The sequence below is a fragment of the Oryctolagus cuniculus genome, chromosome 2, assembly GCF_051225735.1.
Source record: "Oryctolagus cuniculus isolate XC-2025 breed Fujian yellow rabbit chromosome 2, ASM5122573v1, whole genome shotgun sequence".
Classification (NCBI taxonomy): domain Eukaryota; kingdom Metazoa; phylum Chordata; class Mammalia; order Lagomorpha; family Leporidae; genus Oryctolagus; species Oryctolagus cuniculus.
Window position 1 is genome coordinate 121,360,700 of NC_142868.1, and position 26,776 is coordinate 121,387,475.

The 26,776-nt window shown below is 41.8% G+C and overlaps 1 protein-coding gene and 1 pseudogene across 5 annotated transcripts in view; both read left to right on the forward strand.

Annotated features, from left to right (window-relative positions):
• CHMP3 (charged multivesicular body protein 3) overlaps positions 1-26,776 on the forward strand; it is a 64,908-nt gene that overhangs the window by 10,019 nt on the left and 28,113 nt on the right. For all 4 annotated transcript variants that reach the window (XM_089326149.1, XM_008254151.5, XM_089326151.1 and 1 more), the window contains exons 2-3: positions 2,769-2,829; positions 14,653-14,832. In XM_089326149.1, coding sequence (XP_089182275.1) covers positions 2,769-2,829; positions 14,653-14,832 — 241 coding nt within the window. The remainder of the gene's footprint in view (positions 1-2,768; positions 2,830-14,652; positions 14,833-26,776) is intronic.
• On the forward strand, positions 3,675-5,645 carry LOC100357555 (general transcription factor IIE subunit 2-like; annotated as a pseudogene). Its single transcript, XR_016229667.1, has 2 exons — positions 3,675-5,001; positions 5,343-5,645. The product of XR_016229667.1 is annotated as a general transcription factor IIE subunit 2-like (transcript).

Here is a 26,776-nt window from a genome sequence, read left to right on the forward strand (position 1 = left end):
AGTTCTTGATTACACAACAGTGTAAATGCACTGAATGCCACTGAATTATGCACTTTTTTTTTTCTTGAGAGGCTGAGAGAGAGTTCCCATCTGCTGGTTTGCTCCCCCAAATGCCCACAACAGCTGGCTAGGGAGGGGCTGGAGCCAGACTCTGGGAACACAATTCGGGTCTCTTTTGTGGATGGCAAGAACCCAATTACTTGAGCTATTACTGCTGCTTCCCGGGGCCTACCTTGGTGGGAGCCTGGAGTCAGGAGCTAGAGTTGGGAGTTGAACCCAGGCACTCTCTTGTGGGATGTGAGTGTCTTAATTGCTAGACTAAATGTACATTCCTGAATTGTACACTTTAAAATGTTTAATTGTGTTATATGCGTTTAATATATGAAATTTCACATATTAAAAATGTAAATACTAGTCCCTGTCGGGGCGCCGGATTCTTTGCCGGTTGCCCCTCTTCCAGGCCAGCTCTCTGCTGTGGACCGGGAAGGCAGTGGAGGATGGCCCAAGTGCTTGGGCCCTGCACCCCATGGGAGACCAGGAGAAGCACCTGGCTCCTGCCATCGGATCAACGCGGTGTGCCGGCTGCAGCGCGCCAGCCGTGGCGGCCATTGGAGGGTGAACCAACGGCAAAAGGAAGACCTTTCTCTCTGTCTCTCTCTCTCTCACTATCCACTCTGCCTGTCCAAAACCAAACAAACAAAAAGTACATAAATTTAACATGAAAAATTTTAAACATTGTATGACTACAGTTTTATGTGCTTATATATTTCTTCTGAGTGGAGTTATTACAGTTATTGTTTCTTACATAATTGTTAAATACCAAAAGTGAAATTGATTAAAAATGTCTTCTAATGATGTGGATCTTCTCTGTCATTTAGTTCATGTACTCATGGATTAATGCTACATGTTTTTCAATTTTATGTTTTATTAGAGTCAAGTGCAGAGAAATATATAAGTAGATGGCAACAGAAGGAGTTTTTTTATGCAGTGCCACTCAGTTCTTTGAACTTCTGAGTCATCTGCCAAAGAGCATGTGGTGATTTCATGCAAAACTTACCTTTATTATTTGCTGATAACCCAGATTTTCCTTTGATTTTTTTTCTGAAAAGTGAAAAATTGGAGAACAGTTCGCTTATAAGAACGTGGTAATCATTTAGTTATTTACTCCACTCTCAGCTTCTACACCAGTGTTGTCAGTTGTCTCTATATTTAGTACTTCAGAAGTTTTTACCTGTTGGGGAAATACACCAGCATAAAAAGGGATATGACATAGGGGAGTATCTTTTGTAAAATGGAAGAGGATTGTTGTTAGGAGAAAGAAACGATGGATTCTCGTGACCTGGACCAGAGTAGTTTTTGAATAATTATGTGTAAAAGATGAAAGTCTTCTGAATCTTTTTTTTTTAATTTTTAATTTTTTGACAGAGTGGACAGTGAGAGAGAGAGAGAGAAAGGTCTTCCTTTGCCGTTGGTTCACCCTCCAATGCCGCCGCGGCGGGCGCGCTGCGGCCGGCGCACACTGATCCGATGGCAGGAGCCAGGAGCCAGGTACTTCTCCTGGTCTCCCATGGGGTGCAGGGCCCAAGCACCTGGGCCATCCTCCACTGCACTCCCGGGCCACAGCAGAGAGCTGGCCTGGAAGAGGGGCAACCGGGACAGAATCCGGCGCCTCGACCGGAACTAGAACCCGGTGTGCCGGCACCGCAAGGCGGAGGATTAGCCTAGTGAGCCGCGGCGCCGGCAAGTCTTCTGATTCTTTAAAACTATCTGGGCCCGTGCACCTCTTGAAAAATCTTTGGCTCTCTGCAGGGTACGTACTCCCTCTGAAGTCTTACATAAGTGCTTCTTACTGCATGCTGTTAGCTAAAATCTTTAAATAGCTTGAACTTCTGTGTACTACCAATAAAAAGATTTTTAAAATACACTGAAATTTATTTAAAACATGCACAAAATTACTTTCTCAGAATAGTTTAGCATCAGTTGGGTATACTTCTATTCATCCACGACAAAAATATGCATGGATATGAGCATATTATATAGCTGACATCTTTAACTATATTATCATTCAATAATCAATAAATAGTAAAATATACTATAAGATAGTAGCTTTTCTCTGTTAAATTTTAGAACCTCCAAATGCTGCCTCAAATTCATAATCCTAATAGGCCATCTCATCCTATAGAATATCTAACTTCCTCCTGGAAGGTCTTATTCATACATGCATTCACTACTTATACACTCAAGTTACTGTGGAATGAGCACTAGTCTAGGCATTAGAGATGTAGAAATGAACAAAGCAGGGGCTGGCATTGTGGTACAGTGGGCTAGCCTGCTGCCTGCAATGCCAGCACCCCACGTGGGTACCAGTTCAAGTCTCATCTGCCCCACCTCCAATTCACCTCCCTGCCAGTGTACCTGGGAAAGCGGCAAAAGATGGTCCGAGCCCCTGGGCCCATATACCCACGTAGGAGACCCAGATGAAGCTCCTGGCTTCAGCCTGACCCAGCCCTGGCCACTGCAGCCATTTAGGGAGTGAACCAGCAGATGGAAGATCTCGCTCTCCCTCTCTGTCTCTGTCTCTCTCTTTCAAATATATAAATAAATACATCCTAAAAAGATTTTTTGAAAAAGAATTTGGCTCTTAAGTTTTCTTTGAATATGACTTTATAATTTTGTGTCTGGAATAAATGTAGAATTAATAGAAAATTCTTTAAAGTTGGTTGAATCAGGAGTGCTATGTTATAATTCATTAAAAATTTTTTTCCCAGGTCAATGAATGGTCATTGAAGATCAGAAAAGAAATGAGAGTTGTTGATAGGCAAATAAGAGGTAAACTATCATTTTATGTCTTTGATTCTACATGCTGTTGGTATATTTTGCTTTTAGTTCATAAAGTAAATTGCATCTATGTATTATAATACATATTATAAATATTTATTCCCATACTAGTTATTTATAACCTAATTGCTTTATAATTCTGTAATCAGTATAAAAAAGAGAAAATGAACTTTGTATTTTGAAGAACAAAAGAAACCTCTCACTACTTAACAGAAATGTCTTATGGAACACAAATAACAAGTATGAAGGAATGAGTTTCCTTTATAGCTACCTTATTTGTTTATCTTAATATGATTGTAAGTCAAGGAAAATATATTTCTAAATAAAATTGATTTTTTTTCAGTATCACTTGAAATTGAAGTGATTTGCAAGGAGATGGTAACGTTTAAAATTTAAGATTTTTTTTTTAACTTTATTTATTTTTTTGACAGGCAGAGTGGACAGTGAGAGAGAGAGAGAGAGAGAGAGAGAGAGAAAGGTCTTCCTTTTCCTTTGGTTCACCCCCCCAGTGGCTGCTACGGCCAGCACGCTGCACCGATCCGAAGCCAGGAGCCAGGTGCTTCTCCTGGTCTCCTATGTGGGTGCAGGGCCCAAGGACCTGGGCCATTGTCCACTGCCTTCCCGGGCCACAGCAGAGAGTAGACTGGAAGAGGAGCAACCGGGACAGAATCCGGCACCCCAACCAGGACTAGAACCTGGTGTGCTGGCGCCACAGGCGGAAGATTAGCCTATTGAGCCACAGTGCCGGCCTAAAACTTCAGATTTTAACACTTTCATATTTAGAGAAGAATTTTCCAATTTCCTGATTATATGAGGGATTTTCAGAAAGTTTGTGGGCCGGCGCCGCGGCTCACTAGGCTAATCCTCCGCCTGCGGCGCCGGCACACTGGGTTCTAGTCCCAGTCGGAGCACCGGATTCTGTCCCGGTTGCCCCTCTTCCAGGCCAGCTCTCTGCTGTGGCCCGGGAAGGCAGTGGAGGATGGCCCAGGTGCTTGGGCCCTGCACCCCATGGGAGACCAGGAGAAGCACCTGGCTCCTGCCATCGGATCAGCGCAGTGCACTGGCCGCAGCGCGCTGGCCGCGGCGGCCATTGGAGGGTGAACCAACGGCAAAGGAAGACCTTTCTCTCTGTCTCTCTCTCTCCCTGTCCACTCTGCCTGTCAAAAAAAAAAAAAAAAAAGAAAAAAGAAAAAAGAAAGTTTGTGGAAAATATGTATCATGAAAAAAACCATGCGTGAATTTCAAACTTTTTTACACCAACATAAACCTTTGTTTTAAGTCCATTTTTCATGAACTTTTTGAAGTATTTTCATAGCCAATATGCTGGGTATGAAATGGTATTTCATTGTGGTTTTGAATTACATTTCCTCAATGATTAATGTGGTTGGATTTTTTTTAATGTGCTTGCTGGCCATCCATTTCTGTTGGAGAACTATCTTTTGGTTCATGTCTTCTGCCTATGTTAAAATCGAATGTGTCTGTGGATAAGTTGTGTGCATTGTGAGCTCCCCTGCCAGCCTGCACACATATCCAGTGCTGATTGCCCCGGGGGCCACGCTGGTCTGGGCAGCCAGCCAAGTTGGAGGCACCTGTTGGTGGCATGGGCTGCCCTTCTCCTCGCACTTTGGATCCAAGCCTGTTGAGACAATGGGAGCTGTTCAAAATATGAGCTGTTTCCACTTGTGTAGTAGGAAAGCATTCAGTATCTTCTGCATCATCATCATCATCATCATCATCATTAAAGACGAAGAAAGCAAGGATAGAACGTGGTGGCTCATCAGGCTGTAAATAAAATTCTGATCATACAATGGATGCTGTAACTTGGAATCTGTTTAGAAGCTATGGGTTGTAAGTTTGGTGTTCTTGCTAGGAGGGTGAATTACATAAAGACAGGTCATCAGGGAGGAGATGCACGTCCCTTGACTGGGATGAGACCCAGCCTTTAGATACTGGACTCAGGCAGAAACGGAGGCATTAGCAATCCCAAAAGTGAAGTAATAGATGGGAAATACGCCTTCAGGCCCAGGTACAGCTTGAAAGATAAGAGGGCTTTCCTGAGGCTCATAGATCAGGTGACCAGGGAGGATTAGGAGAAATTCTTTGGGGGAAGACATAGAAGGGCTGTCCAATTCTCAGAAAGCCATCAGGGCTTTAGGGGACCAGGTACCTTTTTTTATTATTAAAGATTTATTTATTTATTTATTTGAAAGAGTTACACAGAGAGAGGAGAGGCAGAGAGAGAGAGGGCCTCCATTTGTTGGTTCACTCCCCAATTGGCCGCAACAGCCGGAACTGTGCCGATCTGGAGCCAGGAGCCAGGTGCCTCTTCCTGGTCTCCCATGTGGGTGCAGGGGCCCAACGACCCGGGCCATCTTCTACTGCTTTCCCAGGCCACAGCAGAAAGCTGGATTGGAAGTGGAGCAGCCGAGTCTTGAACCCGGTGCCCATATGGGATGCTGGTGCCTCATGCCAGGGCATTAGCCCACAGCACCTGGCCCGACCAGGTTCTTTTTGTAAATTGTCCTGGTAAGTGTAAAATACTTGTTTTCCATGACAAGAGCTGTCAGTTTTTGTCAATGAGGAATTTCAGAAAGTGTGGAGTAGCGTCCCAGTGGATTTAGTGGATGAGAAGAAAATTAGTGTCTGAAGCAACAGTATTTCTTCCATGTAGGAATCTGGACCAAAGAAAGTAGCTCCCATTCAGAGAGGGAAAAAGCCTGTCCCAGAAAAAGTGACGGTTTAAGATCCGTGACAGACACTGGGCTGGAGTGCCCAAGAATTGCTTTGACATTACTCATGGCAAATAGGGGACAGTTTTGTCCTCACACAAAGAGTACAAAAATACAGTCATGATCTTTCTTTTCGACGTTTGGCATCTGAAAACTGTCTTCCATTCTGAGGAGACGGGCAGCTCAGTTTACAGAACTGGTGCAAGTTACCAACCTCAAACTCAAGCTCACTGGGTAGGCTGGAGAGAAAAGTGATACTCCCTGTGACCTTCTGTTAGGTCTTGGGAGAATGCCGCTTAGCGTGGTGTGTTAGGTATCTTTGCTATTTGCCCCTACTTTTTTTTTTTTTTTTTTTTTTTTTTTTTTTTTTTTTTAAGATTTATTTTACTTATTTGAAAAAGTTAGAGGTAGAGAGAGAGAGAGACCAACCGACCTTCCATCTGCTGGTTCGTTCCCCAAATGACTGCAATGGCGGGACCTGAGCTGATCTGAAGTCAGGAGCCAGGAGCTTCTTCTGGGTCTCCCATGTGGGTGCAGGGGCCCAGGGACTTGGGCCATCCTCTGCTGCTTTCCCAGGCACATTAGCAGGGAGTTGGATCAGAAGTAGAGCAGCTGGGACTCAAACTGGCACCTGTATGCAATCCTGGCACTGCAGGTTGGGTCTTTAACCTGCTGCACCACAGTGCCAGCCTTGTCTCTACTTCCAAATGGTTCCTGGTTCCATTTTTTTTTTTGTTTATTATTTTAAAGCAAATTAACATAGTCTTGAAAGTAGTATTTATTCTAAAATACCATATTTATGGTAAAATTGTGGAATGATTTTAAAGATGTTAGTGGATTCTGTTTATTCTTTTCATTTTTGGAAATGGCCAGAGCAGTGTCTTCCCTTGACTTCTAGGATGCACATCTGGGCCATCCTGAAGACTGAACTCTGCACCATGTGCTGAGTTTGTGGGTCTCACAGTCGGAACACAAGGTGTATTTCCTGTTAGTGAAGCAATAAAGATGGACTAAATGTAAAAAGTAAAAAGAAACTGCAGACTAACATTCCTTATGAACATCAGTGCAGAAGTTCTTGATAAAACACTAGCCGACCAAATCCATCAGCGTATTAAGTGGATCACGCAGTAAGAGACATTTAGCCTAAATGAATCAAAAACCTGAACATAAGAGCTAAAACCGTTGAAGACATAGGTAAAAAAAAGACATTGGGGGCCCAGTGTTGTGGCAGAGCAGGTACAGCATCACCTGCAGTGCTGGCATCCCATTTGGGTGCCAGTTCAAGTCCCAGCTGCTCCACATCGGATCCAACTCTCTGCTAATATGCCTGGGAAGGCAGCAGAAGGTGGCCCAAGTGCTTGTGCCCTTGCCTCAAGTACGTGGGAGACCCAGAGGAAGCTCCTGACTTCAGACGCGCCCAGCCCAGGCTGTTGTAGCCGTTTGGGAAGTGAACCAGCAGATGGAAGATCTCTATCTCTGTCCCTGGTAACTCTGCCTTTCAGATAAATAAATCTTAAAAAATAAAGGACATTGTCCACCTTTTGGCATCCCATAGAGAATACTTGCAAATCATATCTGATCAGGGATTAATATCTGAAGTATATAGTGGCCAGTGCCGCGGCTCACTAGGCTAATCCTCCGCCTTGCGGTGCCGGCACACCGGGTTCTAGTCCCAGTCGGGGTGCCGGATTCTGTCCCGGTTGCCCCTCTTCCAGGCCAGCTCTCTGCTGTGGCCAGGGAGTGCAGTGGAGGATGGCCCAAGTGCTTGGGCCCTGCACCCCATGGGAGACCAGGAGAAGCACCTGGCTCCTGCCTCCGGATCAGCGTGGTGCGTCGGCCGCAGCGTCCCAGCCACAGCAGCAATTGGAGGGTGAACCAACGGCAAAGGAAGACCTTTCTCTCTGTTTCTCTCTCTCCCTGTCCACTCTGCCTGTCAAAAAATAAAATGAAGTATATAGCAACTCCTAAAAACAACCACAAAACTCAGTTTAAAAGTGGGCGGATGAGGTAGAACCGAGATGATGGTTAAATAATAAGATGCTTCGATGACCACCTCCCTAAAGAGATGCCAATTTGAACAGCTATATACACCAAGTAGCCTTCACAAAGCTGTGGAAGCCAGATGACATTGAATGTCAGCAAGCATCGAGAACTTCCAAGGAACCATGACCTCGCCTAAAGAGCAAAATAAGGTTCCAGAAGCCAGCTATCTAGGTACTGAAATTCCAGATGCTCAGGTGAAGATTTCAAATAGCAATTTTAAGGAAGAACAATGAAATTCAAGAAAACACAGTATTCTAACACATTCCATAGAGAGATGGAAGTAATTAAGCCAAATAAAGCAGAAATCCTTAAATTGAAAAGTATGCTAAATGAAATTAGAAATGTGATAGAAGGCAGCAATAGCAGATCAACCAAAAAATCAGTATACTGGAAGGCAGGCTGTTTGAAAAAGCACAGTTGGAGGAGAAGAATCGAGAAATGAGGAAAACTTAAATGAGATAGCATGAAAAGAGCAATTGTTAGTTACTGGGATTCAAGAGGGACTTGAGAATACCAAAGGAGTAGAAAAGTATATTCAAAGAGATGATGACATGGAACCTCCCAAACCTAGAGAAAGATGTGACTGTCAGGTACAAGATGGTCAAAGATTATTAGATTCAACCCAACCGAGTGTATCCCAAGACACATTAAAATCAAGTTCTCCAAGGTGAAAGAGTGTTGTTTCTCAGAGCTGCAAGATAAAAGAAATAATACATATAGGGGTCCCAGTTTGCTGACTGCAGACTTCTCATCAGAAACCTTACACTCCAGGAGGGAGTGAGGCTGAGACTTAGCAGTGCTAAAGGAAAAAAATTTGCCAGCCCAGAATGCTGTACCCAGCAAAGCCAGCTTTCAGATATGATGAAAAGATAAGACATTTCCAGACAGACAAAAGCTCAGAGAATTTATCACCACGAAATTTGTCTTAAAAGAAACACTAAAGGCAGTTCTTTAAACTGAAAGAGATGCTAACAGGTAAGAAGAAAATAGAAGGTAGAAAACTCACTGCTAAGAATATCTAGCATGAATGCTCTACTATTGTAAATGTGGTGAGTAAACCATTTATTTTACTGTGAAGAATAAAAAATAATCATAGTTACTACATTAAAATGTTAACAAACAATTATAGGAAGAGGTCAAATGTAACATCAGAAATTAAAAATCTGGAAGGAGTGGTGCACAATTGTGGGTGCTTTATTAGGATTTCTTTGGTTTTTGTCTTTTTCCCTATCTTTATAATCAATGTTAGGTTGTTATGGTTAACAAGATAGCTTGTTAAATCCAAGAGAAATTTTATATGAGCTTCATGGCAACCACAAGTGAAAAACCTGTAACAGACTTAACAAAAAATAAGAAGGAATCAAAGTACACCACTAAAGAAAATCACTTAACCACAAATGGAGACTGTAAGAGAGGGAAAGAGAAAGGAAAGAACTACCTTAAAACTGGAAAACAAGTATCAAAATGCCAACAGTAGGAGCTTACCTATCAATAATTACCTTAAACATCAATGGACTGAATTTTTCAATTAAGAGTGACCAAATGGTTAATAAACAGGACCCAATGATATGCTGCATACAGCAAACTCACTTCACTTCCAAGGGCACACCTAGACTACAAATGGAAAGGTAGAACAAGATATTCCACGTAACCATAGCTGTACTTCTATCAAGTAAGAGAGATTGTAAATTAAAAGCAGTAAAAAGAGACCAGGAAGGTTGTTATCTAATGATAAAGGGTTCAGTCTAGTAAGAGAAAACACTTATAAATATGTGTGCACCCAATATTGGAGCACCCATATATATAAAGCAGATATTAGTAGACCTAAAAGGAAAAGCAGAATCCAAAACAATAATAGTAAAGGACTTTTAGTGTCTCACTTTCAGGAATGGATATATCTTCTAGACAAAAACAAAGATAAAACAGAGTTAAACTGCATCCTAGAGCAGTTGTACTCAACAGACAACTACAGAACTTTCATCCAGGAGCTGCAGGATATATGTTCTTCTCAGCAGCACATGGAACAGTCTCCAGGATAGATCACAAAATAAGTCTCAAAAATTTAAAACAATAGAAGTCATACCAGTTTTTTGTGAACACAATGCAATAAAACTAGAAATCAATGAGAAAAGCTTTGGAAACTACAGAAATACATGGGAATTAAACAATCCTGAACAGCCAGTGGACCAAGGAAGAAATCAAGTGGAAATTAAAAATTTCTTGGAACAATGAAAATGGAAACAGTGTACTAAAACCTACTAAAACAGCAAAAGCAATACTAAGGAAAGTTTATAGCAATTAGTGCTTGCAACAGAAAAGCAGAAATATCTCGAATAAGCAGATTATCTCTGTACTTCAGGGAACTACAAAAAGAACAAATAGAGTCTAAAATTGATATAAAGAAAGAAAGAATAGGGGCCAGTGCTGTGGCATAGCGGGTAAAGCCACTGCCTGGGGTGCCATCATCCCATATGGATGCTGGTTCGAGTTCCAGCTGCTCCACTTCTGATCTGCTACGGCCTGGGAAAGCAGTGGAAGATGGCCCAAGTCCTTGGGCCCCTGCACCCACGTGGGAGACCCGGAAGAAGCTCCAGGCTCCTGGCTTCAGATTGGCTCAGCTCCGGCCGTTGCAGCCATTTGAGGAGTAAACGGGTGGATGGAAGACCTCTCTGTCTTTCTCCCTCTGCCTCTGCCTCTGTAACTCTGCCTTTCAAACAAACAAACAAATAAATCTTTAAAAAAAAAAAAGAAATAATAAAAAGAGCACAATAAATGACAAAGTAAAAAAAAATACAGCCGGCACCGTGGCTCACTAGGCTAATCCTCTGCCTGCGGCGCCGGCACACCAGGTTCTAGTCCTGGTCGGGGTGCCGGATTCTGTCCCGGTTGCCCCTCTTCCAGGCCAGCTCTCTGCTGTGGCCAGGGAGTGCAGTGGAGGATGGCCCAAGTGCTTGGGCCCTGCACCCACATGAGAGACCAGGAGAAGCACCTGGCTCCTGGCTTCGGATCAGCGCGGTGTGCCGGCCGCAGTGGCCATTGGGTGTTTCTCACTGTCCACTCTGTGTATCAAAAAAAATAAAAATAAAAAATCCAAAAAAATCCACAATACGAAGAGCTGTTCTTTGAAAAAAATAAGCAAAATTGATCAAATCTTCTCTAGACTAATAAAAATTAAATTTCAAATACATAGAATCAGATATGAAAATGGAGACATTATGACTGAAACCACAGAAGTACGAAGGATTGTTAGAGATTACCATGAACTACTATATGGCAACAAATTATGTAACCTAGAAGAAGTGGACAAATTCTTGGACACATACCAACATTAAATCATGAGGAAATAGAATACCTAAGCAGACTAATAATGAGAAGCAAGACTGAATCAGTAATCAAAAAATCTCTCATTAAAGAAAAGCCCAAGATCAGATGACATTACTGATGAATTCTACCCAACTTTTATTTTTTTAATTTTTAAAAAAGATTGAGGTTAGAAGGAAGGGGGGAGAGATAGAAGTTGTGGGGGGGGGCACTTCATTTACTGGTTTACTCCCCAAATAGTGCAAGGGCCAGAACTGGGCCAGGCTGAGGCCAGAAACCTGTAACTCCATCTGGGTCTCCTACACGGGTGGCAGGGGCCCAAGCAGTTGGGACATTTTCTGCATTCCGAGTCACATTATTGGAGAGCTAGATCAGAAGTGGAACAGCTGGGACTCGATCTGGTGCCCATATGGGATGCTGGCATTGCAAGTGGTAGCTTAACCTGCTGTATTCCAACACTGGCTCCTCTACCAAACTTCTTTTTTTAAAAAAATTTATTTGAAATGTAGAATTACAAACAGTGAGAGGGAGTGACAGAGAAAGGTCTTCCTTCCATTGGTTCACTCCCCAAGTGGCTGCAGCGGCCTGAGCTGCGCTGATCAGAAGCCAGGAGCCAGGTGCTTCTTCCTGGTCTTCCACATGGGTACAGGGGCCCAAGTACTTGGGCCATCTTCTGCTGCTTTCCCAGGCCATAGTATAGTGCTGGATTGAAAGAGGAGCAGCCGGGACTAGAACTGGTGCCCATATGGGATGCCGGTGCCGCAGGTGGAGGATTAACCTGCACCACGGCGCTGGTGTCCCAAACTTCTAAAGAATTAATGCTAATCCTTATTTCAAAAAAGAGAAGATGATCGAATTCTTCCAAATTCATTCTCTTAGGCCAACATTACCATGATACCAAAACCAGATGAGTGCACAATAAAAAAGCTTCGGAATAATGTCATTGAACATAGATGTAAAAATCCTCAATAAAATGCTAGCAAGTCAAATCCAACAGCACATTAGAAAGATGATTCACCATGGTCAAGTGGGATTCATCCCAGGGATGCAAGGATGGTTCAGCATATGCAAATCAGTATATGATACATCATATCAACCAAATGAAGGGCAAAAATCACGTGATCACTCCAATGGATGCCAAAAAAGGCATTTAATAAAATTCAGCATCCCTTCAGTGTAAAAACTCTAAATTAATTAGCTAAAGAAGGAACATACTTCAGCATAATGAAGGCCTTATATAACAAGCCGACAGCTAACCATTGAATGGGGGGAAAGCTGAAGGCTTTCTCTAAGATCTGGAACAAGATAAGGATGCCCACTTTCACCACTTTTATTTGGCTTAGTACTGGAAATCCTAGCCACAACAATTAAGTAAGAGAGCGAAAGGGCATCCAGATTGGAAAGGAAGACATCAAATTGTCAGTTGGAATGTCACTGTTCACAGGTGAACTTTACATGTAGAAAACCCCAAAGACTGTCAAAAATTGTAATAATAAATTGAGCAGAGCTGCAGAATGCAAAGTCATGCATCTGCATGGGAGACCAGGAGGAGGCACCTGGCTCCTAGCTTTGGATCAGTGCAGCACGCCGGCCGTTGGGGAGTGAACCAACGGAAGGAAGACCTTTCTCTCTGTCTGTCTCTCTCACTAATTCTACCTGTCAAATAAGTTTAAAAAATACTCATTTCTAATAGCTACCAAAAAATAGAATATCTAGGAATGAATTTAACCAAAGAGGTTAAAAATCTCTACAATGAAATTAAAATATACTAATGGGGGCCGGTGCTGTGGCATGGCCAGTAAAGCTGCCGCCTTCAGTGCCAGCATCCCATATGGCACGGATTTGAGTCCTAGCTACTCCACTTCCGATCCAGCTCCCTACTGATGGCTTGGGAAAGCAGTGGAGGATGGGCCAAGATCTTGGGCCCCTATACCCATGTGAGAGACCTGGAGTAAGCTCCTGGCTTTGGATTGACCCAGCTCTGACTGTTGCAGCCATTTGGGGGCTGAACCAGCGGATAGAGGATCTTTCTTGCTCTCAGTCTCTAACTCTGCCCTTCAGATAAATAATAGAATAAAGATTTATTTATTTATTTATTTGAAAGGCAGAGAGGCAGAGACAGAGAGAGAAGTCTTTCATCCACTGTTTGACTCCCCAGATGGCTACAACAGCTGGAGCTGGGCCAGTCTGAAGCCAGGAGCTTCTTCCAGATCTCTTACATGGGTGTAGGTGCCCTAGGACTTGGGCCATCCTCCGTTACTTTCAAACCAGGTCATCAGCAGGGAGCTAGATAGGAAGTAGAGCAGCCAGGACTTGAATCAGTGCCCATACGAGATGCCAGCACTGCAGGTGATGGCTTTACCCGCTGCTCCACAGTGCTGGTCCCTAGAATAAATCTTTTTTTTTTTTTTTTTAAATAAACACTACTGAAAGAAATTGAAGAAGATGCAAAGAAATGGAAAATATTCTGTATTCACAGATTGGAAGAATCAACATCTGTACTGCTGAAAGTGTTTTACAGATTCAGTGAAATCCCTGTAAAATACTCTGACCAGGACATTATGCTAAGTGAAATAAGCCAGTCAGAAAAAGACACATACTGTATGATTGCATTTACGAAGTATTTGTAGTAGTCAGATTCGTGAAGGGAGAAGAAAGAGTGGTGGTTGCCAGGGAATAGGGAGTTATTATTTAATGAGTATAGCATTTCAGTTTTAAGATGTGAAAAGATCTGAAGATGCATGGTGGTGGTGGTTATACAATATGAATGTGCTTCATACTGCTGAATTGCACACCTATGATGGTAAATTTTAATGTCCTTTGCCACAGTTTTAAAAGTTGGGGGGAAAACCCCTACTGATCATGAATCATGTAAGTATCTCACTTCTAGTTGATGCTGATTTGATACTTTCTAAGTTCAGGTGTTCCTTAAGTTGCAGGTCTTTAGAAATTATTAATGACTGCACAGTGATTGAACTCCCATAACTGTGAGGATATTACATATTAGAGCAAACTCAGAAATGCACTACAGTCACTTTTAAGCACTTAGACTAGTGCAATCAGATGTTAGAATGTGATCTCTAAAGGTGTTTTGAAGTGCTTCAAATGTAGGGGACTATCCTTTTCTTTTTATTCTTTAACTACTTTAATGGTATTTCTGGAAATAACACCACAGTAGTTTTCTGTCTTTCTGTCTGTCTGTCTGTCTTTCTTTCTGTCTTTCTGTCTTTCTACAGGCAGAGTGGACAGTGAGAGAGAGAGAGAGAGACAGAGAGAAAGGTCTTCCTTTACCGTTGGTTCACCCTCCAATGGCCACTGCGGCCAGCGCACTGCGCTGATCCGAAGCCAGGAGCCAGGTGTTTCTCCTGGTCTCCCATGCGAGTGCAGGGCTCAAGGATTTGAGCCATCCTCCACTGCACTCCCTGGCCACAGCAGAGAGCTGGCCTGGAAGAGGGGCAACCAGGACAGAATCCGGCGCCCCGACCGGGACTAGAACCTGGTGTGCCGGCACCACAGGCGGAGGATTAGCCTAGTGAGCCGCGGCTCTGGCCCACAGTAGTTATTTGTATTTTACTTATTTATACCTCTGTTTTTATAATTTTTGTTTCATTTGTATCCTCCATGTTTTCCTATTTAATGCACACATTTAGATTGCAGTAAGAACAGATTTGAGTTCCAGTCTGATTGATCCTTGGTTTCTGGTGTTCTGATCTAACTTTAGACATACAAAGGGAAGAAGAAAAGGTGAAACGATCTGTGAAGGATGCCGCTAAGAAGGGCCAGAAGGATGTGTGTGTGGTTCTGGCCAAGGAGATGATCCGCTCAAGGAAGGCCGTGAGCAAGCTCTACGCGTCCAAAGCCCACATGAACTCCGTGCTCATGGGGATGAAGAACCAGCTCGGTAAGGGGGCAGGTGCCCTGCAGTCAGTGGAGTGCTCTGGTTGCTGTTCCTGTCAACACAGGTGTCCTTGAGCAGGAAGGACAGATAGCTCAGGGTTTGTTCTTTATGTTGTCTTATTTGGGGTGTTGTACTAATGCAAAACATGATTGTCAGTGTTACTGTTTTATTGTTATTCATGTTGTTTTGCCAGTGTTTTTGAAGTATGACAAAATCTGGATATAAATCTGCTTTGTTTTGAAGTTAGACTGTTAGGGATAATATGAACGGTACTTTTTTTTTTTTTTTTTTTTTTTTTTTTTTTTTTTTTAAGATTTATTTATTTGAAAGAGTTACACAGAGAGAGGAGAGGCAGAGAGAGAGAGAAGTCTTCCATCTGATGGTTCACTTCCCAGATGGCCGCAACAGCCGGAGCTATGCTGATCCGAAGCTAGGAGCCAGGAGCTTCCTCCCAGTCTCCCACTTGGGTGCAGGGGCCCAAGGACTTGGGCCACCTTCTGCTGCTTTCCCGGGCCATAGCAGAGAGCTGGATGGAAAGTGGAGCAGCCGGGTCTCGAACTGGTGCCCGTATGGGATGCCGGCACTTCAGGCCAGGGCATTAACCCACTGCGCCACAGCGCCAGCCCCTGAACAGTACTATTGAATGACTGAAGACCCAGGTTGTAGTAGTAGAGGTCGGTCTGCATGTTTGGAAGGAAGCTAAAGAAAAGAGTGTTCTTGCTTGGTCCGAGGTCCAGAGCAGCCCCAGGTACACTATGAAAACAGGCTGCTTGGCTTGGGCCTTCCCTGCCTCCTTTCCTGCCTTCTATCTGCTTTATGTTTCCTCAGATCCTAGGAATATACAGACATAATACATGTGAACGGTTTTTTTTAGATGATGATTAACATTTTATCATGTTTGGAATCATTTCCTTCTAGTATCCAATGTAGTAACATTGTGGACTTTCGCAGTTATCTGTCTCCAGGTCAGTAACACCTAGAGTCATAGGTTAAGTTGGACTTCCAGTTGGTTTCTTAATTTATGTTAAATTAGGAAATCCTAACTCAGAATGCTTGTTCTTTGGTAATGGTATCAGGTGACTGTTGAATATAAACTTGTATTATGGAGAAATTTTTCATGATAAATATTTTCAACTCTGTGTCAGATACTTTGTTGATGAGAAAGTATATCACACTCAAAAGTTAGAATAGGACTAAATGTTTCAGTTTAGGGAACAGCATCAAGTGAGTTCCTAATCTGTTATTTTGGTTGCATTTTACCCTGAAGGTATTTCTTTGCATTCAGATTTAACATTTGGATGTGGTTTCTAAGTATGCTGAATATTGAATATCATCGATTTCTTTCTCCACGTGCTAAAGAAAATAAGGATTGGGAGAAGAGTTAGGGGGCGGGGGGAGAAGATGACAAGCTATGCCAGATCTTTAAACACTCCATCAGGATGTTGTTTCAGCCCTAAAGTGATGAATTGGGTCCTTTAAATACTGAATATATCACTGGGTTTGCATTTGAATCAAACCAAGTATTCAGTGTCATGAAGAAATAGTTTAATTTTATCTGTCATTTTGAAAGTTCAAGGAAATACTCTTTTATAAGCAGCTTTGAAAGTTTCATATTAATTACCTACTTTCGCTGCAGCATGCCGAGATGCATGCTTAGTTGAACATGTTAAGCTTATTTAAAATTTATTTTTTTCACTCTTTCCTTTACTCAGTCAGCATCACGAAGCATAGTGCCTGTTGTGCCTTTTTTCCTCTAAAGCAGTTCGTGCACAGCCTCTCCCCCCCATTATGAAGATTAACGTTTAGAAGACAGTATAGTAAATACATGCATTATCATCCAGAACCCGTAAAATTTAACATTTTGCTATATGAGATTACTTCAGAAAGTTAGTGAAAAGTAAAATTAAAAGATAAGTTCAGGGGCTGGTGAGCCTTGTACTGTAATGGGTTAAGCCAGTGCCTGCGGTGCAGGCGTCCCATGGGGCACCAGTTCAAGTCCAAACTGTTTCACTTCTGATCCAGCTCCCTGATAATGCGCCTGGGAAAAGCAGTGGAAGATGGTCCAAGTACCTGGGCTCCTGCCACCCATGTGGGAGACCTCAGTGAAGCTCCTGACTCCTGGTTTTGGCCTGGCTGTTGTGGCCACTTGGGGAGTGAATCAGCAGATGGATCTCTTCTTTCTCTCACTCTGTCTCTCCTTCTCTATGAAACATTGCCTTTCAAATAAATAAATATTTAAAAAAGTTCATTATAGTATAAAACGTTTTGAAATCTGTGCATACTTTTTTCATAATACACATTTTCCATGAACTTTATGTAGACTATGACATTCTTTTTTTTGCACCAAATAGACTTAATTCTATTTTTCCATGAACTTTTTGAAGTACCATCATATTTGCCTGCATTTGTGTTGTAAGAGAAATAAAACATTGTTACTTGAGACAAGTGTTTAGCGTCCTGGGTGGGACAACCACTCCCCATATTGAAGTACCTGGGTTTGACACCCAGCTGTGGGTGCTGACTCTAACATTGCCTATATTATAAGTGGTGTTTTAATGTCGGCCAAGTAGGACAAGAAGTTTGAGTTGTTTAATATAAATTATATTGATTTTGAAGCTTTTCATGTCTAATGTTGGTTTTGCATTAGTTTTGTGATTGTACATTTACAAACATCAGAAATTTGTATCCAGTTAGTAAAATACAGATAATTGAGGCCAGCAGTGGAAAGCTATTGGTATAGGGAAGCTGCTGCCATGCTGTTTTTCCTCAGTAGAGGATTGAGTCGGTACATTATGCATATTTAGGTTTTGGCATAGTACCTAGCCTGCAGGAAGGTGTTAGTGATGCATTGTGTACTAAGGAAATAAGTTGCAGAACAGCACACCCACACAGCATAGTCTACACTATAAATAGGTGCCTAGGGAATGTATTGATGTGCTTTAATACATGATAAATGAGGGGCTGGTGTTGGTGTGCAGGGGTTAAGCCGCCACCTGCACCACCAGCAAAAGCCCCTGTCAGGTGTTTGAGGCCTAGCTGCTCCACTGATCCCACTCTGCTAATGTGCCTTTGAAAATAGCAGACCCATGGGGGAGACCTGGGTGGAGTTCTGAGCTGCGGAGTGAGCCAGAGAATGGAAGATCTTTCTCTGTGTCTCTTCCTTTCAAATAAGTAAAAATAAAATCTTTAAGAAAAAAATGAGAGGTCTGAAAAGTTGTACTCTAAACTGTTATCAGAGTTATTGCTGAGAAGAGAAGTTGTAATGGAGGGGAATGTTTGCTTTTTAATCAGATATGTACTTCTATGTGTTGTTTAAATTCTCCTTCATTGTTTTTAATTTCTTATGGAAAGTTTTATGCAAAGCTAGATGAAGAGTCCGATGCATCCCTATGTACCTGTCACCCAGCTGAAACACTTAGCAGCCCTTGGCTGGTTCTACTTCTTCTATATTCCCATCTGGTCTCTCTTTCTCCCTTGGAATACAAAAAGCCATATAATTTCACCTGCAAATATTTCCACATGGATGTCTTTTTTTTTTTAACTTTAAATTTCAGCATAGTTATAAATTTACCAAAAAAAAAAAAAAAAGTAGTAGTACTGAGAGTTCTCATATACCCCACAGCCAGCTTCCTTGATTATTAACTTACTAGATGGTATGATACCTTTGTCACAGTCAATACACCACACCCAGCTTGCTCTATTATTAACATCTCATATTAGTATGGTGTATTTGTCACAGTTAATGAATCACACCAGCTTCCCCTACTTTTTTCTTTCTTTTTTAAAGATTTATTTATTTATTTGAAAGGCAGAGTTACAGAGAGGCAGAGAGAGAGAGGTCTTTATCCACTGGTTCACTCCCCAAATGGCCGCAACAGCCTTAGCTGGGACAGTCTGAAGCCAGGAGCCAGGAGCTTCTTCCAGATCTCCCATGTGGGTACTTGGGCCATCCTCTTCTGCTTTTCCAGGCCATAGCAGAGAGCTGGATCGGAAGTGGGGCAGCCAGGACTTGAACTGGCGCCCATGAGATGCCGGCACTGCAGGTGGCAGCTTTACCCGCTATGCCACAGGCCAGGCCTCACCTACTTTTTTTTTTTCTAATCCGAACTCCTGTCCCTTTTAGCCTCTGGTAATCGTCATTTGGTATTGAGTAGTTTTTTTTTTTTTTTTCAAACTCCCACATACGAGAGAGAACATGCAATATTTGCTTCAGTTTCTGGCTTTTTTTACTTAACGTGATGTCTTTCAGTTCTATCCATTTCTCTAAAAATGAAAAGATTTCATTATTTTTATGACTGAATAGTATTTTATTACACAGACACGTTTTCTTTATTTATCTGATGATAGATACTTTAGTTGATTCCGTATCCTGGCTATTGCAAACAGTGCTGCAAAATAAACACGAAGGAACAGGTATCTCTGGTAAAATGATTTCATGTCTTTTGTATGCCTGGTATTGGGATTGCCAGGTCACATGGAAAGTCTGTTTCTAGTGTTTTAAGGGAGCTCCATGCTGTTTTCCAGTCACCACACTTACTTACATTCCTACGAACAGTGTAAGGGAGTTCCGCTTTCTGCATATCTTTGCCTGCATTTGTTACTGTGTTTTTGTTAATAGCCATTTTATTAGGGGTGAGGTGATATTTCACTGTGGTTTTCATTTGGATTTCCCTGATGGCTAGCAGTAGTCAACATTTTTTCATATAATTGTTTATATGTTTTTGAGAACTGTCTCTTCAGGTCTTTTGCTCATTTCTTAACTGGATTTTTGCTGTTAAGCTTTTTGAGTTCCTAATGTATACTGATTCTAATCCTCTGTCAGATAAGTAGCTTGCAGATATTTTCTCCTATATGTCAGATGTCTTGTTCACTCTGTTGATTGTTTTCTGTGCTATGTAGAAGCTCTGAGTTTGATACAATCCCATTTATTTAGTTTTGCTTTTGTTGCTGCGCTATTGGGATCTTTTCCAATAAATTAATTGCCTACATCAGTGTCTTGATGTGTATGTTCTGTGTTTCTTCTAGCAATTTCATAGTTTCAGGTCTTTGCTCTATCTTTGATCCATGTAAATCTTTGATCTATTATTTTTTACATGGTGAGAGGTAGGGATCTAATTTCATTCTTCTACACATGTATGTCATGTTTTGCCAGCACCATTTATTGAAGAGACTGTCCTTTATCCAGTGTATGTTCTTGTCACCTTTGTCAAAAATCTGTTGGTTGTATGTATGTGGATTAGTTTCTAGGTTCTCTGTTCTGTTCTGTTGCTCTATGTGGCTGTTTTTATGCCAATACTATGCTGTTTGAATTACTACAGCTTTGAGGTATAGTTTGAAATTGGGTATTGTGGTGCCTCTGGCTTGATGGATCATTTCAGGATCACTTTAGCCAAAGTGATCTGGGTCTTTTGTGGTTCCCTATTCATATTTGGATTGTGTTTTATAATTCTGTAAAGAATGTCATTAGTATTTTGATAGGGATTCTATTAATTTCATAGATTAGGTAGTTTAGACATCCTAATTATATTCTTCCAATCCATGAACAAGGAATATCTTTCTATTTTTGTGTGTGTGTGTCCTTGGTGATTTCTTTCAATAGTGTTTTATGATTTTTATAGTAGAGATCTTTTAATTATTGGATTAAATTTGTTCCTAAATATTTTTAAAATTATTTATTTATTTGAAAGAATTACACACAGAGAGAAGAAGAGACAGAGACAGGGACAAAGAGAGAGAGAGAGGGAGTTGTCTTCCATCCACTGGTTCACTCCCCAGGTTGGCCGTAATGGCTGGAGCTTCTTCCGGGTTTCCCACATGGGTTCAGGGGCTCAAGCACCTGGGCCATCTTCTACTACTTTTCCAGGCCACAGCACAGAGCTGGATTGGAAGAGGGGCAGCCAGGACTCGAACCGGCGCCCACATGGGATACCGGCACTGCGTACTGCAGACAGCAGCTTTACCTACTACACCACCGTGCCAGCCCCTGTTCCTAAATATTTTAATGTTTTGTAGCTGTTGTGAATGCGATTTGTTTACTGATTTCTCAGCAAGATAATTATATAGTTTTCTATATTATATATATATAATTATATAGTTTTCTGTATGTTGATTTTTGTATACTGAAACTTTATTGAATGGGTTTATTAGTTGGTAATAGCGTTTTGGTGGAGCGTTTAGGTTTTTCCATGTACAGAATCATATCATGTACAAACATGGATATTTTGGCTTCCTCTTTTCCAATTTTGATGCCCTTTCTTTCTTTCTCTTCCCTAATTAGTCTTGCTGATACTTCCAATACTGTACTGAATGAGACTGGTGAAAGTGGACATCCTTTCTTGTTCCAGATTTTTGGGGAAGTTCATTCAGCTTTTCCCTATTTGGTATGATATTGGCTGTTGGTTTTGTTGTATATAGCCTTTATAATTTTGCAGTATGTTCCTTCTGTACCTAATTTGTTGACAGTGTTAATTTTTTTTTATCATGAAGGGATGTTGAATCTTACCATTTGCTTTCTTTTTTTATATAGATTTTTTTTAAAAAATTATTTATTTGAGAGGCAGAAGCAGAGAGAGACAGACAGGTCTTCCATTGGCTGATTCACTTCCCAAATAGTGCCATGGCCAGAGTTGGGCTAATCTGAAGCCTGGAGCCTCTTCTGTATCTCCCACATGGGTTCAGGGACACAACACTTGGGTTATCTTCTGCTTTCCCAGGCCATAGCAGAGAACTGGACTGAAGTGGAGCAGCAGGACTCAAATAGGTGTGCAAATGGGATGCCAGCATTGCAGGAGGCAGCTTTACTTGCTACACCACAGTGCCAGCCCCACCATTTTCTTTCTCTGCATCTATTGAGATGTTCAAGTGTTTTTTGTTCTTCATTCTGTTAAAATTTTTAATGATGTTTTTTGATTTCAAATGTTGAACCACCCTCGCATCTCTGGGATAAATCCCACTTAGTTGTGTTGGATGATCTTTTTGATGTAGTGTTAGATTTGTTTCACTAATGTTTTGTTGAGAATTTTTGCATTCTATGTTTGTTAAGGATATTGGTTTGAAGTTTTCTTTTTTATTGCGTCTTTGTATGGTTTTGGTATCACTAATGCTGGCCTCATAAAAGGAATTTGGCAGTATTTTATCCTTTTCAGTATTTTAGAATAGTTTGAAAACCATTAGAGGTTAGTTCCTCTTTAAACGTTTTGTAGAATTCAGTAGTAAATCCATGAGGTCCTAGACTTTTCTTTGATGTGAGACTTTTAATTACTGCTCAATCTTGTTTTTTGTTAGGGGATCCATTTAGATTTTTCTGTATCTTCTCAATTTAATATTGGAAGGTTGTATGTATTCAGGAATTGTGTTCTTGAGGTTTTCAAATTTGTTAGCATGTAGTTTTTCATAGTTTCTTACCATTCTTTGTACTTCTGTAGTGTCAGTTGTAATGTCTTCTTTTTTAATTCATTTGACAGCTAGAGTTAGATAGAGAGAAAGAGAGAAAAGTCTTCCTTCCGTTGGTTCATCTCCCACCCCCACCCCCAATGGCCGCTACAGCCAGAGCTACGCTGATCCAAAGCCAGGAGCCAGGTGCTTCCTCCTGGTCTCCCATGCGGGTGCAGGGGCCTAAGCACTTGGACCATCCTCCACTGCCTTCCCAGGCCACAGCAGAGAGCTGGACTAGAAGAGGAGCAACCGGGACTAGAACCTGGCATCCATATGGGATGCTGGCGCCGCAGGCAGGGAATTAACCAAGTGAGCCACGGTGCTGGCCCTGTAATGTCTTATTTTTCACCTCTGGTTGTATTTGATTTTGTCTCCTTTTTGTTAGTCTGGCTAAAAGTTTGTCTATTTTCTCTTTTTAAATTGTTTTAAAGATTTATTTATTTGAAAGGCAGAGTTGCAGATAGAGGGAAGAGACAGAGAGAGAGAGAGAGAGAGATCTATCCATTGGTTCACTCTCCAAATTGCTGAAATGGCTAGAGTTGGAGCCAGGCTGAAGTCAGGAGCCAGGAGCTTCTTCCAAGTCTCCCATGTGAGTGCAGGGGCCCAATAACTTGGGTCATCCTCCCCTGCTTTCCCAGGCACATTAGCAGGGAGCTGGATCAGAAGTGGAGCAGCCAGGACTTGAACTGGTGCCAATATGGGATGGTGGCATTGCAGGCAACAGCTTTACCCATTGTTCCACAATGCCAGCCCCTGTCCCGTGGATTTTGGTATGTTTTGTGTTCGTTTGTTTCAAAAAATTTTTTAATCTCCTTTTTAGTTATTCAGTGGTCCATTGGTGGTTTAGTAACATGTTGTTAAATTTCAACATATGTGTAAATTTTCTATCCTTATTGTCGGTTTCTAGTTTCATACCTTTCTGATCTGAGAAGATATGTGGTATGATTTTGGTTTTTAAAAATTTACTGAAACTTGATTTGTGGCCTAAAATAGGATCTATCCTACAAAATGTTCCATGTGCCGATTAGAAGAATGTGTATTCTGTAGCTGTTGGGTAAAATGCTCTGTGAATGTCTTTTAGGACCATTGCTCTAAAGTATGCTTCAGTTCTGATGTGTCTTTGTTGATTTTCCATCTGGTGATCTGTTCATTGATGACAATGAAGTGTTGAAGTGCTCTATTACTGTTTTAGAGTCTCTTTCTCTCTCTAGGTCTAATAATATTTGCTTTATGCTTCTGGGTTGTCTTGTGTAGGGTGCACTTATATTTGTGATTGTTATATTTTCTTGCTGAATTGATATTCTTATCAGTAAATAGTGCCCTACTTTGTGTCTTTTTTTTTTTTTAAAGATTAAAGTCTTTTATCTATTATGTGTGTGGCTGTTGCAGCTCATCTATGTTTTATCTGTGTGAGTGTGATACTCCAGCTTATTTTGAGTTTCCATTTTCCTGGTATATCTTTTTCATTTACTTTCTTTATCTGTGAATTAGTTTCTTGTAGTCTGAACATATTTGAATCTTGTGGGGCTTTTTGTTTGTTATCTATTTGTCCAATCTGTACCTTTTAATTAGGAAATTTGATCCACATACTTTCAAAGTTAGTATTTTTTAAAAGATTTATTTATTAAAAGGCAGAGTTGCGGGGGGGGGGGGGGTTCCATCCCCTGGTTCACTTCCCAGTGGCTGCAGTGGCCAGAGCTGGGCCAATTCAAAGCCAAGGAGCCAGGAGCTTCTTCCAGATCTCCCGTGTGGGTGCAGAGGCCCTAAGACTTGGGCCATCTTCTGCTGCTTTCCTGGGCCTTATCAGAGGGCTGGATTGGAAGTGGAACAGCCGAGACCTGAACCAGCTTCCATATGGGACACTGGTACTGCAGGCAGTGGCTTCACTTGCTATGCCACAGCACTGGCCTCTCAAAGTTAGTATTGATAGAGAACTAGCTCCTGTCACTTTGTTGATTGGTTACTGATCATATCTGCTGTTAGTAAATCTTTTACTGTAGTGTGTTTTCATGAGACTTCTAATTTAGAACTCCTTTCAGGATTTCTTAGAAGGCTGGTCTGGTGGTAATGAATTCTTCCAGTTTTGCTTATCTGGTAATATTTCTCCTTCATGTCTAAAGGATAGCTTCATTGGATATAATACTTTTGGTTGGAAGTTTGTTTTTCTTTCAAGACCTTGAATATATCATTCCATTCTCTTCTGGTCTGTAGCATTTCTCCTGAGAAGTCTGCTGTTAGTCTAATTGGTTTTCCTTTATATGCAATTTAACATTTTTCTCTTGATGTCTTTAGGATTCTCTTTTTGTCCTTAATTTTGGGCAGTTTTTTGTTCTCTTTGGGGTCCTTTGAGCTTCCTGTTTCTGGATGTCCATATTTCTTTCAAGATTTGGTTTGGGAAGTTTTCAGCTATCATTTCATTCAGTAGGCGTTCAGTGCCTTTTTGCTTCTCCTTCAGCATCCGTGTAGTAGAAATATTTGTTCATTTTATGGTGTACTATTTGTCTCATAGACTTTCTTCACTCTTTTGCATTCTTTTCTCTATTTTGTCTGACTGGGTTATTTCAGAAGTCTTCATAGTCAGAAAGATGTGGATTCCAAACTTTTGTTCCATGGTGAACTCTTGAAATCCAGGGACTCTTGAAATCTTTCAGTTCTTGGATATGTGCATGTGCACTTCTTTCCACTGAATTCTTTTTTGGGAAGCAAATGGTTTTAATCAGTTGTTGGATTTCCCAAACTGATCCTTTAGGGTGTTTTTTTTTTTTTTTTTTTTTTCACTTTTCCCATATTCCATTTTGAGGGTAAATTGTTATACCTTCTGCATAGAGTGGTTATCAAGCTTACTTCATTGCTTGGCATTTGGTAATTGTTACTTACAGTAGATTCTAAATGTTACTCTTGTCATTGACTTTGTTAATGTTCTAGTTTCTGAGAAACTTCTGTTACTTTCTTTCTATTTTTCCTCTTGAATTCTTAATTTTGGCTATCTCAATTTTACTTCCCAGGAAAGAATCTCTGACAGTTCCTTTCTTAAAAAACTCATCCTATTGTTATTTCTTTGCTGCAGTATTGTCCCTTATTAATGATAGTCTTGGTTTTGAGATTTTTTGTGTCCTTGTATTGTTTCTCAGAACTTGTCCTAGTCATCCTCTTCCCTATCCCTCACCTCTCTTTTAAGAAAGGGGTAATGGGGGCAGGGAGGAGAGGGTGGGAGAGGATGGATTTAGTGCAGGCCTCATGCAGGAAGACTGCGCTATGGAGAAGAAAATGTTAATTCATTGAATAAAAATTCATATATACCTGTGTATCTGTATCTTTTAACCCTATTCTGTGCTGAGTATACTGCAGGGCAGCTGGGACTCAAGTAGTGAGCAGTACAGGCAGTCACTGCCCTGTAGATTGAGGGTATGAAGTAAATAGTTGAACGCATTCAATAAGAACAAACAATTCATTCAAACAAATGGGTATTTTTGATTGTGAACTGAGATTTATACTGGGAGACTGGACAAGGGAAATGGAGAACCAAGGATGGCTCCTTTCGGCTCTGATGCCGTCTGCTGGAGGGTAAGCAACTGCGTGTGTAGGGGCAGAGCTGGGTTCAACCTGAGTGGCCAGCACACGTGAAGGCTGCGGGGTCAACAACAGCTCCGCAGTCACAGCTCTGAAGGAAGGGCTAGGAGGCTGGGGTGCCGAGCAGGGCCGAGGGCGGCTGCAGGGGGTGAGCAGGGAGATGGAAAAGCTTTTAGAGCTGCTGGAGCAAAGGTGCTGAAGCCACGTCACAGTGAAACATGCTGCGCAGTGGTACGGATAAAGTGCAGTGGGAGTTCAGGGAGAAGTATTTTGGGGAGAGAGGCAGGGAGGCGCTGAGTAGAGGGATGGGTGCACAAGGGCACAGGTGAAATATTCAGGCCGTGTTCAGGAAGCAGTTTGACAGGCGTGCGTTCTGAGGAGTTGTGGGAGGTAGAGCTGGAAAGTAGGTTGCAGGCAGAGTTCTCAAAGTTAGGCTGAGGAGTTTCACTTTCACGTTGCCGATGTTGGAAGCCCAGACTGCAGGTGCAGGGAGGGACTGGTGCTGGGAGATCGGAGGCAGTGGGATCTGCAAGGTAGTGGGATGGAGCTGGGCGGCTGACAGGGTGGTTTAGTGGGAATGGAGTGGAGCAGGGTCTTTCTGAAGACCTTTCTGGCTGTGGAGCAGAGCAAAGAGACTTAATATCTAAGCAAGCCTGCAGTGGTCCAGGCCCTTGAGCCTGGAGAGACTGCTGGTGAACAGTGGAACGTTGCTAGTTGAGAGATCAAATACAGCAGGACTAGGATAAAGCCTGCGGAGGTGGGAGGGAAGAATCTACTTTTGGGTATGGAAAAGGGAAACCTATACCGTATTGGGGCTCCTCAGAAGTCGTGAACTTGCCCCTGCAGTCTCCATCCTAACCCACCAATTGCTGTTTGGACAAAGTCATTCATTTTCCATAAGATGTTCTTTGTTAAAATGCAGATATCCCTGGGAGGGATTATG